At 45.0% G+C, this 15,446-nt stretch overlaps 1 protein-coding gene across 13 annotated transcripts in view; it reads right to left on the bottom strand.

Annotated features, from left to right (window-relative positions):
• The window catches only part of Abcc9 (ATP binding cassette subfamily C member 9), a 123,887-nt gene that overhangs the window by 73,118 nt on the left and 35,323 nt on the right, over positions 1–15,446 (bottom strand). For all 13 annotated transcript variants that reach the window (XM_087656153.1, XM_087656145.1, XM_087656150.1 and 10 more), the window contains 4 exon segments: positions 12,301–12,463; positions 9,508–9,548; positions 8,476–8,618; positions 1,655–1,763 (listed from right to left, as the gene is read on the bottom strand). In XM_087656153.1, coding sequence (XP_087512279.1) covers positions 1,655–1,763; positions 8,476–8,618; positions 9,508–9,548; positions 12,301–12,463 — 456 coding nt within the window.

The following is a 15,446-nucleotide window of genomic DNA, read 5'->3' on the forward strand; positions in this document are numbered from 1 at the left end:
GGTAATGTGCTTAGCATGGATGAGGCCCTGGGTAATTCTTGAATCCTTAAGTGAGAGAGAAGAGAGAGAGAGAGAGAGAGAGAGAGAGACAGAGACAGAGACAGAGACAGAGACAGAGAGACAGAGAGACAGAGAGAGACAGAGAGACAGAGACAGAGAGAGACAGAGACAGAGAGAGACAGAGACAGAGAGAGACAGAGACAGAGAGACAGAGACAGAGAGACAGGGAGTGTAGAGCATATACACTGAAGTCCATCAGTTCCTCACCCTATTCACCACAACTGCAACAAAATCCTAACCCCAACCATCATCTCTAGGTAGTTACTATAGTGGCCTCTACTCATTTCCCAGTTCCCTCCTTTGGCCTGCTGACCTCACTCAGTCACCAAAGTTAACTTTTGAACAGTAAGTAAGATTATTCTGTGCTTGGAATCCCAGCATTTGGGATGTGGAAGGAAGAAAAATAGGGATTCAAGGTCATTCTCAGCCAAGCAGTCCCAGGCCAGTCTGGGATACATGAGACACTGTCTCCCAAACCCAAAATAAACAAAGTAAATGTTTTCCATAGCCCTTCTACTGCATTTCAGTAAAATCTAAACCCTTCCCATGTTCTACAAACCCATGAGTCATTATTATAACTGCGTCTCATTTTTCTTCTTGTCACCAAGCTCTAGACATACTGCCCTTCTGTGCATTATATAAACCAAGTCACTCCACAACTCAAGATGTTCATGACACAGTCTTCTGAAAAAATGCCTTTCTGTTCCCCAGTGTCCCTCCCAATGGCACGCACCGGTGAGGTTTCAGCCCACTGCTGTCTCCTCAGAAGTGCGGTCGGGCAGATGGTCACTCTAACTTAGTAACCCCGTTACTTTGTCACGTCTCCTTTCATTTATATCCACCCAGGAAATGGTCTTGTAATTTCAAACTAATGTATCATTTGATTCCTGTGGCAAGAAAACAAACCATGCTGGGAGAGAGCTCACGCACCGGTGCGGAGCCACAACCTAGCTCTTGGCATCTGCTACAAGGTAACCTGGGCATCTGGGAGCCTGGTGGATCCATGACCAACGGTTGCTTTCTATTGCGTGTGACACATGTCCAGACAAGACTGACCACTTCCAGACCCTTTGCAGCTATTGAATAAATGCTTGTGGCCAGGATCAGTGAACCTGCTGGTCTGCAGGTGACAAGACTCAGGTTTAAACTCTGAGTCAGATCCTTCCTAATCTTACAACTTTGTCCAAGCCACTGATGCATGCAAACTCAGTGTGCTGCGATGAGACTAAAACAGGCAATGCACTGTATACGTTAGGTGAATCAAAGCACTTAATGTACTAGTGAGTACGTCTTAAACTAGAATGTGTACTGGAGCTAAAACACATCCTAAGAATGTGGGGGAGAACAAACAACCATTCAACTCCCTTTTAAATCAACTGGTGGGTCATTCTCTCCTGATTTATAGAAGCAACATTTCTATAACTGTGTACCACTTTTAGATGTATGAGGATTTATTTTTGTAGGCGCAAGTAGCCATTTTTCTTCATGTGGATTTAAACAAAGCTTGTAGTTTCTTCTAACTGAACCCATATGAAAATATATAATTTGTTTGGACCATCCTCTGTATGGCAAAAGGAAACCAAACCCCACTTACCACTCCGGTGTGCTTCTTACAGGACTCAAAAGGCAGCGTCCCCTCCCCAGTCCTCCAGCTGTCCTCGCCAATCTCATCGCTCAAGAGAAACTCATTCAGCTTCTGAACGCTGCAGAAAGCAATCGACAAACACAGTGTCAGGAAATCCTATGAGGTAACTAAGAGCATTGACTTGTTCACTAGGAGCCTTCGTTACCAACGTCTGCTGCCTATACCTGGAAAGCCACAGGAGCAGCACTGCCTTAGGAAGCAGTGTTCTGTCCATCTTGAAGGACAAGCATTCCTTTTTTTATGAGTGTGTTCTGTAGCTGCTGTGTGCTCTCGTGTTTTAAAATGTGGAATCTGAAGAAGCACCCTCTTCACCTACACGAATATCCCTTGAGCACTCTTCATTCTGAAGCTCTGAGCTCAAGCCCAAGTGCCAAGACCAGACCCAAGAGTCTGAACCTCCAGGTCTAAAAGTGCCTGGAAAACCATATGGATGATTGTTCAATGACTCAAAGAATAAACGGTGATTCACACGGTTTATCTGGTGGATCCAATTCTCCATTTCCCCTTCCTAGTCTGCACACAAATCTCACTGAAGTTTTTACAGAGTTTGTGAGCCCTAATGTCGCTGAATGTCGAGAAGCCACGGTCCTCAGCTATGCTGGGAGTGGAAAGAACTTTCTCTTCTCTAGGTAATATCCTGTCCTCCTAGTTTTAGTTGTCAACCTGACATACTCTAGAGTTATCTGAGATTGTCTTCTCATTTGAAAGATTTCCTAGATCAGGCTGGCCCGTGGGGATTGTCTTCATTATGAGTTGACATAGAAGGGTCCAGGCCATGTGGGTGACCCACCATTCCCTGTGGCAAGTAAGAAGCATTCCTCTACAGTTGATGCTTCAAGTTCCTGCCTGGATTCTTTGCAATGATGGACCGTGATATAGAATTGTAAGCTGAAAGAAACCTTTTCGTGCTCTAAGGTGTCTTGAGTCGGGATATTTCGTCATGGCAACAGAAATGAAACTAAGACACATCCAATTTGGTGCTTCCATTTACTATGTAAAGAGACGGTGCTCAAACCTCTGACCCTCCCTGTTCTCTTCATCTAGCCTACTAGACTGTAGACACCTTTGAAAGCCAAGCTCTCCGTGTTCTGGGCCTATGTCAACGGGCTCATTTTGATTCCTCAGTGATGTTGGTGAAATAATCGTGGTTAATAAATAGTAAAGGCACCCCCTGCTTGCACGAGGTCCTCACCGGAACCACTGAGGCGAATAACTGTGGGAAATACACAAATCCTGGTTCCGAGGTAAAGTAATATCAGCCTTGCCACCAAGGTTCTCCGCTCACTGCAAAGCTGTTGGTGTGAGGCACCTTCTGTGAGGTATAAAATGGCACCTCTTTTGGCATCTTCCCCATCGTCTTCTATCCTCATGCCCTGATAGTTTTGGTCAGAATCATCTTTCCAACCACACAAAACCACTTTTGGCCGCACAAGTACACTCAGATTTTTAGGGTACTTGTCCTTCCCTTCTACGGCCTGCTTCCTCTGATCAACTTCCTTCTTCCTCTCTCTCTCCCACTAGTCAAGAGCAACTTAGCCCTTTCGGGTTATCAAGCACAGTCATGCCCCTAGACCATCAGGAACCAGACAGCCTCCTGTTCCTTTAAATGACTGACGGTCATCTCAGGCCACACCACTCTGTGTACAGGGATTCGGTTTGCTTCCTGGCCTCTTGAAGTCCACAGTGGAACCCCCTGCTCGTGCCCATCCATCTCTCTTCCTTGAAATTACTAAGGTGGCTGGTCTACTTGAAGTATCCATCAGAGAATGTGGACCCACAGAAGACTCTTGGCCATTAAGTGGTCAAGATGGTGTCAAACGAGTAAACCTGAGATTCGTGTAGAGTGGCAGTATTTAGCCTGCGCTGGGCCATTTCTATGCACTGTCTGGTCTTCACCAGTCCTCGGAAGCAGGCAATATTAAGCTACTCATTTGATAAGCAAGAAAACCGATCCTCAGATACAACCAGACAACAACACACATGGAATCGAACGAGTACTTTATGCCTACAATTTGAACGTAGGCATGTCCGGTACAAATCAGTTTGCCTACCTGCCACTGTTAAGTTCAGTCTTTTGTTTGTGCCTCATCTGTTCATATAATTGACAAATGTGCTGAATGTTGTATTTATACACGCTCGCCTGTTCACTTCTCAAATACTACTTTGGTTTTTAAATATTGATTCTGATTTTTATTATGCATCTGTTATGGCTGCGCGTGTGTGAATGTGTACCAGGGAGACCTGAAGAGTGTCAGAGCCCCTGTAGCGTCATTAACTGGAGATGGTGAACTGTGTAACATGGGTTCTGGGAACCTAACTTGAGTCCTCTAGAAGACCGCCATGTGACCCTAACCACTGAGCCATCACTCCAACCCCACCAGTAGGACCGTGGATGTTTAGACACAACTTGAAAACCTCAGGGGGTGTTACATTAGTGTGGAATAACCGACTGTGTGACTGACAGTCGCATGGTTTTTTATATCGATTATGAAGCCTTGCCAATTGGAATACGTAGCCAAGGTATGAGCATGCCTGATAATAAATACCAGTATTTATTTTACAGATGGTGATAAGGGAGACTTGCCAAGCAGAAACATCTCTGAGAGGAATCACAAAGTGGTGGTTGTGGTTGTTGTTGTTGCTGTTGTTTTTGCTGTTGCTACTTTCCCCTGGAAATGAGCGATTTCTTGAATAACATTTTTCCCCTCTGGCAAATAACATCTTTGGACATAGTTACTGCATTACACATTAAATACCAAATACCTACAAGGAATACTACATATTCCACTCCAGAAGGGAAAACACATAAATTATTTCCAAGGAAGTGGAGAAGAAGCTTTAGCATTGTGGGGGAAAAAACACTCTTATTTAAGTACTTTTTTGTTTTTAGGACAGGATCTCAGGTAGCCCAAGATGGCCTAAACTCAGTATGTAGCAGAGGATAGCCCTGAACTCCTGTCTCCAGCTCCCAAGTCCTGGGATTACGAGCATGTGTCACCATGCCTGTCCTTTTTGATAAAAATTTCATGTTTTATTTTAATTTTATGTGTATGGGTGTTTGTGTGTGCACATCTGTGTGCCAGTTGCACGCCTGGTCCCTGCAGAGGCCAGAAGAAGGGATTGGATTTTCTGGAACAGGAGTCAAATTTTAAGTAACAAGTGAGTTTTCTTCTGTCTATTTTGTAGCACCCTAAAACATGGTGGGAGGTTTGCGGCTGTGCCCAGACAAGTTGTAACAAATTAAAAAAAATTTTCCTCTTTGGTCTATTTTGTTATAAACGTATCACCAAGTGTGTGGCATGTGTCTGTGTGTGCATGCTCCACTCTGTGAATGCCACAAGGGCACCTGGCTACTGATGTGACCAGTTTGAAGAGAAACTGTAGGCCTTAGCCTGGAGCAGGGAACTCTGTGTGGCATATATTTCCTCCAGCAAAGAACTTCCACACCTTGTGCACACAGAGCAGACCTGTGTGAGTTTGCTTCGGCCCATTCTAACCATTCTAAAGTACATTTCTGAATGTACTTTAGAGGTCCGGTAAAGGGCATATGACTTCTAAGAGCCCCGAAGAGGAGATTTCAAAATCAGCTGACCAAAATTTTCTCAGTCTCCAATTATAAACAGGCGGCTCAGCTCACTGCTGGCCAACTGGCATTTGAGACTAGTCACGGGTTCCCAGGCACTGAAGCAAATGTAGAAGCCAGTCAACACTGGGAAAATGCTTGCTTGGGTTCCCAGAACCAGTACCCAGTGGGGAAAAAATATCTGGCCACTTCTGCTGACCCACCACCTCTGCAGGACCTGCGAATCAATCCAGAAGGTTGTTTTAGAGAAATGAGCTTTTAGAAGCATATTCTGTTTGGCCTGTGGCTTGGGGAAGCTGGCCTGGGGCCCTAAAGTATGCAGGGCTTTATCAGACTGGCAAATGCCTTTCCCCCAGAGGGGTAAAGAGAGAAGCCTATGATAAATTCATGGAGGTATAATCCACCTTCCACCTCACTAGGATTTATTAACAGGACTGTACACTATGGAGTTGTGGAAGAGCCTTTTGTAATCTTTCTCAAATCAACTCTCCAAGTGCTTTCAATGTTTGGCAAGCTCCTTCTTCCAGAGGCTTGATACATTGTAAGTTATAGGCTGCATTTTGCTTCAGCTTCTAGCGCAAAGTCAAGTTTCAATTAATTAAGACTGCAACCCTGGAAGGGATGGCCATTAAGTGGAGAAAACGAAAATAAGGACCAAAATAGAAGACTCTGGCCATTTATCAACTTTATCGTTTGAAGCGGCGTCCCTTCCAGAGTGCTGCCTAATTTGGAAGCATGACTTCGGGGCTTCAGTCAGTGATCTATGCTAGCCCTCCCTGAGGCAGAGCAATGAGAGAAGAAAGGAAAGTTAGCTGAGGCCAGAGGGTCTGAGCTCTGAAGTCCAAGAGCTTCCAAACAGTTACTGAGAGTCTGGTTCAGAGAAGAGGACTGAAGCTCTGTTAGGATACCACCCCACCTCCCATCCCCCGACCTGGCTCTTTCCAGGATAGCTAACCTTCATACCAACAACCCCCCACCCAACCTGGTTTTTTCATTATGAGGTTATTGGACGTTTAGTCACCCGAAAATTAATATAAACTGTTGCCTACAATCAATGTATTGAGCATCAAACTCCAGGTTTCTTGATAATGCCTGGGCCTTTTGGCAATTATTACTTTGAAACGTCCTGCATTGCTGTTGATGGTAGAATGCACTGCTAAGGGGCAACCTTAAGTGTTGAGGTCTTCAGTGTCAAGACATGTAGATATTTCTTTCAAAACTCATACGAATGTGGCACAGGCTGTCTGGAGCACACGCCGAGATTCTATAAGCTGTATCAAGATCGCAAAGTGAGAATAAGATACAACTTCAAGATCGCCATGTTTGTAAGGCGGTCTAGGGCAGCAGATGGTGGCAAGTACAGCACGGTGTGGCTTGTCAACATATTTGTGTCTATGACACAAAGGGGAAATGGTCACCATCATATAACCTCTGCCCTGGCAGCTGCGCCATGGCAGAAATATAACCAAGACAAAGTCAACCCTGCTGTGAGCATATTTAAAAGAGAAAACTAACAGTTGTCAAGTCTTTCTCTTTTCAACAACATGAGCTAGGATTTGTTTTTTTTCTGGCAGATTAAAGTACAATCAAAGCAGCCTATTCTGTTCGTTTGGAAATCTCCCGTCACTGCTGGTACACCCGTAGATTGGTTCAGCTTGAGTGGAAAACATGATGGCCACATTCATGATACATTAAATGTGAGTGCAAGCTTTGACCTGTGTCACTTCAATGGAAAGCATCATTGTTGTCTCCATGAAGATCCTTCAAGGGACTGCCCTAGCTATCACTGCCGCTTATAGAAATCTGACCTAACCCAACCACCAGAGAAGATGGCAAAGGCAAACGGCTGTTCATTGCCTTGGTATTAATCATGTTAGGGGAAAGAAGACATTCTAAGTGTCCAGTAAAAAGCCAACTATTCAATAAATGTGATTGTTTCTTAAGAGAGGGCTGTGGACTAGCTGGTAAGAAGCTGTCCCCTGCAGCAGATGGGGACAAATACAGAACCCACAGCCAGGCAATATGCAGAGAATGAGAGATCTTGGAACACAGCCCCATATGGAATGTCTCCATCAAATCCCTCCCCTCTGTGCTCAGGGAGTCCCACAGAAGAGGAGGTAGGAAGAGTGAAGGAGCCAGAGGGATGGAGGACACCAAGCAAACAAGGGCTCTACATCAACAGAGTGAGCAAAGCTCATGCGAACTCAGAGACCGAGGCAGCACGCACAGGGCCTGCACAGGTCTGCACCAAGCCCCAGTGTACATGTTACATTTCCAGTCTAGTGTTTCATGGGATCCCTGAGTGTGCAAATGAGCGAGTCTCCTTTTGTGCCTTCTCTTGGGCTCTTTGCTTCTGTTGGTTTGTCCTGTCCGAGTTCCATGTGATAGCTTTTGTTTTATCTTATTATATTTTATTTCGTTATATTTCTAAAAAATAATCAAATAAACAAATGAAAACAGGAACCACTGGGGTAAAGGTGAACGACTGAGCTGTCATTTATACCTGCCGGGGGAGGGAGATCAGCTTTCTCCAACAACTCGACTCTGGGTTTATCAACCGCTCCAGGACAGGCCTCGTGTCCAGGAGTAGTTGGTCAACATACAAGGGACTCCACAGTGTGTGTGTGTGTGTGTGTGTGTGTGTGTGTGTGTGTGTGTGTGTGTGTGTGGTGCATGCACGTGGGTGCACACACACACACACACACACACACACACACACACAGTTTTAATTGGCCACAGTTTGGTGCTTTAGGGGAAAGGTGATTTTATTTTATTTTTCCTGGTTTGGCAGGGGTGGGGAATGGATTTTTGGATCTGAAAGTTCTTAGGGAAGAGGAGAAATATGATCAAAATGTATTTAAATCGAAAATTGTTTTAAATGGTAAAAAAATATAATAATAAAAAGAAGTAAAGAACCCAAGTATGCAAGAATTTCATAGGAAATAAAACACTGCATGCTGACATCATCAGCCTCTAACAATGGGAATCTTCACACATCTTTTTCACAGCTTCTTTTGTACAATTTTGAAAATTAGAGGCACACACACTCTTCATACCATGAATATTCAAAGGGACCAGGACAGTTTAGTGCATACCTGTGACAGCCTTGACTGGGAATCACACCAATGACGGCTTTGACTGACTTCGAATCATACCTGTGACAGCTTTGACGGTCTCTGATTCATACCTGATGATGGCTTTCACTGCGAATCTGACCACCGTGGACAGCAGGAAGAGCGGTGTGACGAGGATGTGGAAGAGAGACAGAGAGGCAAAGGCCTCTGCGGGTTTCAGGTTGTTGCCACTGGCATAGGCATGGGTCACAAATGTCTGCACGCACACACACAAAAGGGTTTAATTAGAACATTCTGGAGAAAGCGGTATACACGCGGACACTCAACTTGATGAGCCTAGCGTATCCTACTGTGCTGGCGTGCCCAATGAAACCATGAGAGGGAGTTACTTCAGCCCGAACTCATAGCAAATATTAAATGCTAAAACAATGCTGGATGTTGGCAAAGGCATAATGGTTTGCACATGATCCTTGAAGTAAGCTAGAGAGACAGACAAGTCATCTTATTTATAGAATAGGAAAGTGACTTCTATCAAATTACTATCTGTGCAGGGAGGAATAAACTGGAAAGAGACCTGGACAGAGTCCCCTATACCCAGTCAGATACTTTCCAAGCAGCCTGGACTCTCTATTCTAAGCAAAGACAATGGTCTAGCATTTAAATGTCCCTACTGCACACCTGTATTATCACTTCCACACTGAGTTTGCATGTCAGTGAGAAACAGGATCATTTAGCCCATCCTGGTTTCTAATGTGAGCTCTTTTGTATGAGGACCAGGTCACTATGATCAAGGTGGATACTTCACAACCACTGTTAGTTTTAATCCCAGTGGGGCATTTGCCTACCTTTCGGGATAATTTTTAATGTCATGGCTAGGAGAGGTCCTGATATCTAGTAAGGTAGAAGCCAGGGATACCACCATTTATACCAATGCTAAGGGTATCCTCTGACAGCACAGAATTATCCAAACCAAAGTGTCCGTGGTGTCATGGCTGAGCAATTCGAACTAGGACCCTTGGAGGGAAACCACAGAGAAGGAAGAGGAGTGGGAAGTAACAGCCACAGCCGCCCACACACTCTCTGTCAGAAGTCATCCATGACCACCGAGCTACCTCTATTTCTAAAAGCAATAAAACGTGTCTTACTGCAAGAACGGCTGCGATGGGAATGGCTGCGTTCATGAAGACTGCGGGGAGAAATCAAACGTGTTACGTCACTGACCTCGGAAACCATTCCTCCCATCACTGACCGCAATACCATTCTCCCCCATTCTCCCGTCACTGACCGAAAAACCACTCCCTCCCTGTCACTGATGGCGAAACCATTCTGCTCGCTTTTAGTCACCCACTATTACTTTTACTGTCCGTGAAGACCAGAATGGCGGAGAGCAATCCCAGCGCTCTGCGTGGACTCGCCAATACTCCCCGGGAGCTTTCTCCTCGTCTGTAGTTATATGAGCTCCCACATACACATTTTAGGCAGAAGGTAATTTTTTCAATAAGGAATTATGAATTTTTATCTCATTAAACGTTCCAAGCAACAGAATTCAGATAAAATAATCCTTTGGTGGTGCCAACTATTAGAATATGTAAAAAAAATGTTCATTTTTGAGGGCATTTACAGGTTATATTTTCTTTGCTCTACTGAACTAATTTAAATTATGAAAATTTGGTTATTGTGAAGATGAAAAATGAGAATTTGACATTACTTCATGCTCAGGATCCAACAGGGGTTATTCGTTTTCACTTTTCAACCTTTCAGTTAATAAATAATTCCCGGGGCTGGGGATTTAACTCAGTGGTAGAGCGCTTACCTAGGAAGCGCAAGGCCCTGGGTTCGGTCCCCAGCTCCGAAAAAAAGAACCAAAAAAAAAAAAAATTCCTTATCTTCCCCCAGCCTTCGAACCACGATGCAAAGGCAACTCAGAATTTTAGGCTAAAGTCCTAGAGGGTTTTTTGTCTCTTGTTTGTTTGTTTTCCTTGTTGTTTTGCTTTAAAGACTGATTGATACATTTTTAGTGTGTGTGTGTGTGTGTGTGTGTGTATGTGTGTGTGTTTGTGTGTGTGTGTGACTAAGTGTATATATGTGCATTATATTTTTGCAGTTGCCTGAGGAGGCCAAAAGAGGGCGCCAGATTTCTGAAGCTGCACTTGTGAGCCACCTGATGTGGGTGCTGGGAACTGAACCCAGGTCCTCTACCAGAGCCGAAAGTCCTTTTTACTGCAGAGCCGTCTTTTGCTTTGTAGCTGAGGCTGGACTGGAATTTACTGTGTGGCACAGTTTGGCTTGAATCTCAAGGCAATCCCTCTACCTTAGGCCCCCCAGGGCAGGGCTATAATTGTATACCGCCAATGATTACAGCATTTGGATTGTAGTAAAACCAGGTGAATGTTTCTAAGGATCCCTTTTGGAAAAACAGGATTTTATCAAGACTGGCACCACTGTTATGTCAACACAAGACCCTGAACGTGGAGACATTTTCATGGCACCTAAAATAGAGCACACCTTGCCCTCGTTGCTGACTGCAGTTACATTTCAGAACAGAGGTGCACACCACCACAAAAACCTAGGGTCATTCATAATTCGAGAGAAAAAACGCACAAACCTTCAAATGCCCACAACTTTAAAGATCTTTGGGAACAAAATAACCCACAAATAAAATTAAATATGAATGGGTGGCGTTTGACTAAGTACGCTAATACAGGCCCATAATTCTAGAAAAAGTTGAGTCTGTACTTAGAGACTTTCATAGCACATAGAAGTTCTTGACACCATACTAGGAAAGCAGGTTGTATGTCAAGGAAGTTTGACTTCTTTCACTTGAAGATTTTTTTCCCTCCTTAACTTAATCTTCAGGAAAGTCTACCAGAAGTGCCCTCCAAAATAGATTAAAAAACCAAGCGTGGGTGCTTTTAAAGAATTTAGATATAAAATAGTCATTTGCATGGTAGTCAAATCAATTTAAAGAAAAAGTTGCCCTACTAATACAGATGAAGATGGTTGCTCCTGACCACTAGACTGTACAAGGAGGAGGAGTTAGAGAAGGACTGAAGGAGCTGAAGGGGTTTGCAACCCCATAGGAAGAACAACGATATCAACCAGCCAGACCCCACTAGAGCTCCCAGGGCTAAACCACCAACCAGTGAGTACACACGGAGGGACCCATGGCTCCAGCCACATATACAGCAGAGGATGGCCTTGTTGGGCACCAAGGGGAGGAGAAGCACTTGGTCCTGTGAAGGCTCATTTCCTCAATGTAGGGGAATGTCAGGGCATTGAGGTGAGAGTGGGTGGGAGGGAATGGAAGCAGGGGGAGGAGCTATGGGAGAGGGGGAAAGGGGATAACATTTGAAATGTAAATGCACAAAATATCCAAGAAAAATAAAATTAAAAAAAAAGAAGAAATCGTTGCCTTTTTCCTGGGAAGCGCCTGAGTTCCTCTCCATAACTGAAGAGCATTCCACCTGGAATTCATGCCACCAGAGGAGACAGCTCAGCAGGTAAACGCGCTCACTGCACAGGGCTGGCAACCTGAGTTCGAGCCCTGGCACCCACAAAAGGTGGGCGTAAGAGTGAGTGTCGAGAACCCGCTCCACAAAGTTGTCCTCTGACCTCCACACACGTGGAGTGTGGGTGTCCTCACACATCATCGAAATGAGTAAAATAAAGCTTTTAAAAGTAGCAAGGATCTCAGTATGTAAAGGATCACAGCCAAAAGCATAGTGCCGAGAGTCAGATTCAGGACTCCCAGACGCTAGCCCTGTGCTGTGCTGGTCTTGATCTTTAGTGTGAAGAGAATCGTGTGGCCTGTGGACACTGGGTAAAACTGTATTCACAAGAACGGGCTTCCGCTGAGGACTAGAGAGAGCAGGTCATTGGGTATAAATCAAACTTAATCCTGTGTGCACTGGTCACTGGGCGTGACAGCGAAGACTCACTGGAAAGCGACGTGTAGAGCGCGAAGGTTTTGAGGCTGGAGAGCTCCTTCATTCTAGTCTCTTCCACGCTCTTGCAGAAAATGTGCTCCCAGGCATACAGCTTAAGGAGCTTGATGCCTTTCAGTATCTCGTTTGTCTTCTTCAGCCTCTCGGTGGAATAATCCTGGAAGGCAGAAGAGGAGACCGCAATGCCGATTCAGCCAATGGCAATAAAGAGGTGGGACCCAGAGATGCTCACGCCTCCAGGAGGCCTTGGTTCTGATTGGCAGGACCAGGAATCACGCGAGAAAATCCCAGGGGTAGCTCAGCTCAGTGTGATGCAGTCTCGACTTCATTCGTTCCTGATATTTTAGGCCAGCATCCAAAGGAATGGTTTCATCACGGTCTCATCACACATACGTCATTATACTGTGTCCCTGTTTGTTCCCCTACTTACTGTCCTCGTGTCCTCTCTCCCCTCCTGCTGGATCCTGTTCCTCTCCCAATCGATCCCACGTTCTGCTTTCTTACTACGTGTGTTCCATCGCCCTCTCTACCTTTCCCCTTTAGGATGCCTTCCTCACCCAATATAATTCCCTTTTAGTATTGTCTCACACACACACACACACACACACACACACACACACACACACACACAAATACAAATATACACATGCATACAGATGCACACACACAATAACATACACACAGATACATCACACACATACAGGCATTCACACTCACACAAATGGACACACATGTATAGATATATTACACATACACCTGCACAAGCACATACCTGCACACAGACACACATTCACATATATACCTATGCCACTCACACATGCACATGGACACACACAAATGGACACACGTGCACACACATAAATGCACACAAAATATGAAATGCTTCCTCTGTTTGCGACATCCACACCCAGGTGCTAGACACATAGTATCTGATTCTGCCAGTGTTAGCATTTGTGCTACCACAGCAGAATAGTCCTTGGCTTTAAAATGAAGAAGTAAAGAAGGGGATCTTTCTAGAAACACATACGCTTCTATTTCTTTTGCAGAAGGACAAGTGTGAACTAAAGGCATGTGCTTTGCTTCCTCTGTGGAGCTGTGAGGGACCAGTGTGGGATGAATTCACATTTTCCCTCAGAGTCTTGTACTTGAGACCCAGCCCGCTTTCACCACGTTCCTGTTCCTTCTTTGTATGTTCTTGTCTAAGGCTAAAAATCAGAGTGACTTCAGAGGATTTAAGGTTCCCAGTTTGACCATTAGTTTGGTGGCCTCCTTCAACTCAGTAGTATCCCAGAACAGCCTACACGGCATAGGAGGCCCCACTACCATCAAAGTGGACACCAGAGTGAAAGGCAGACAGAAGAAAGCAAGGTGGCCATTCGACTGCCTTTCTTTATTTTTTGTCTCTGTGTGGCCTTAAATGCCTATCAAATGATGGTCCATGAGCAGCCAATAAAGGACAGATGTTTGAGGGGCACCCAGTATCCATCTGTGCTGCCATCCCATGCCTTTCTGTGTTTGAATGCTACAGTGAAAAGGGGAGGTGGTTCAGAGCACTGTGAGGACAGACAGACACGAAGAGTCACCTCACCCAAGCAGCAGACAAACAAGGGGGTGGGAAACAGTCCCCCACTTGTATAACATACAACTCCCTTGTCACGGTAGGAATGCCAACTGGAGGGGCAATGCTATGGGTGGGAGCAGCGCCACCTGTGGCATCCGATTGACACACAGCCTCCCTCACACTTGATCTAGCTTTGTTTCTAAACACGCGGTCAACTGTAGGTTGATGTTCTTATGCAGGTGAAAGCAGACACAAGATAAAACGAGGCCTGCCATTGGACGAGAAGAAAGGGAAGCAGGAACAGAGGTTTTAGAAGAGGGAAGAGCAGAAAGAGAGAAGCAACATGGAGGTGGACGTAAACAATCCTCGCTGTGCATCTCTACATAGATCCAGGTTGTTATGACTATTCTTAAAGGATGGACGTGTACAGGATTCTGTGTGTCTAGATGAGCAAACTGTATCTTATCTAGGTGGGCCAGTTTATATCCCTACCAATTGGTTGTAAGTTATTTGTGTGGGTGTATTGCACATTGCGCGTTTAACACATAAGTCTGGTTGTTGGATTCCAGTTTGTTGAGTCATGACTCAACTGTGTTGTTGGGAGTGTGAGCAGAGTCTATGACAGGAAGCCATGCTAGGCTATAGAATGCTTGGGGCTAGCATACTGTGGGGCCAGGCTAACACGGCCCGAGGAACACCATGTGTGTATCAGGCATGGTAACAACCTGCCAAGGGGACAGTGTGTAAAAGCTGCTGACAAGAGCGCACAGATCCATGCAGAGTGGGAACTTGTGGGAACTGGTCATGTGCATTTTTAATTATACCACAACAGTTAACAACGTTACTATTTCCAAATGGTTGTTTGCAGAAAGCCAGTGTTTGCTCAAAGAAAATGATTTCACGGTAATGAAGTTGAAGCAGAAAGGGTCAGTAGGGACTGTGTATTCATGACCATGATTACACTCCGTAGCGTTTGCTGGTTCCAATAGGTTTCAAGCAACCGCACATAACATTGGCGGGAATTGAACTTCAGATGCATGGTACCCAATCTGAGACTCCTGCTCGATTCATGATTCATTTTTTCCTGGTCATAACTGACATCCAAGGCTTAAGAGTCACTTTTGACAGCTTGCTTTCTTTCCTTCCTTCTTTCTTTCTTTCCTTCTTTCTTTCTTTCCTCCTTCCTTTCTTTCTTTCTTGATCCAGTCAGATGTGGTGGTTAACACCTCTACTCTCAGTATTGAAGAGGCAGAAACAAGCAGCTCTCTGTGAGTTCAAGGGCAGCCCGGTCTACATTAGTGAATTCCAGGACAGCCAGAGCCACATAGTGAGACCTTGTCTCAAAACAGAACAAAAGTCCCAAGGGCTTAGCACCCGTGATCCCCACAGTGTGAGACAAAACCAGTCAAGTCTCAAGTTCCCACTCTATCTTTCTAAGCTGTCCTCACATGGCCACTACAGAAACCACTGTGGAAGTTCTTCCAAAGGACTCAAGCTGCATCTATCACATGACCCAGCTATACCACCCCTGAATACTCACCCAAATGACTCCAACTGAACACACCACAGAGACAGTGGC

This window comes from Rattus norvegicus, chromosome 4 (assembly GCF_021556685.1).
Source record: "Rattus norvegicus strain SHRSP/BbbUtx chromosome 4, alternate assembly SHRSP_T2T, whole genome shotgun sequence".
Taxonomy (NCBI): Eukaryota; Metazoa; Chordata; class Mammalia; order Rodentia; family Muridae; genus Rattus; species Rattus norvegicus.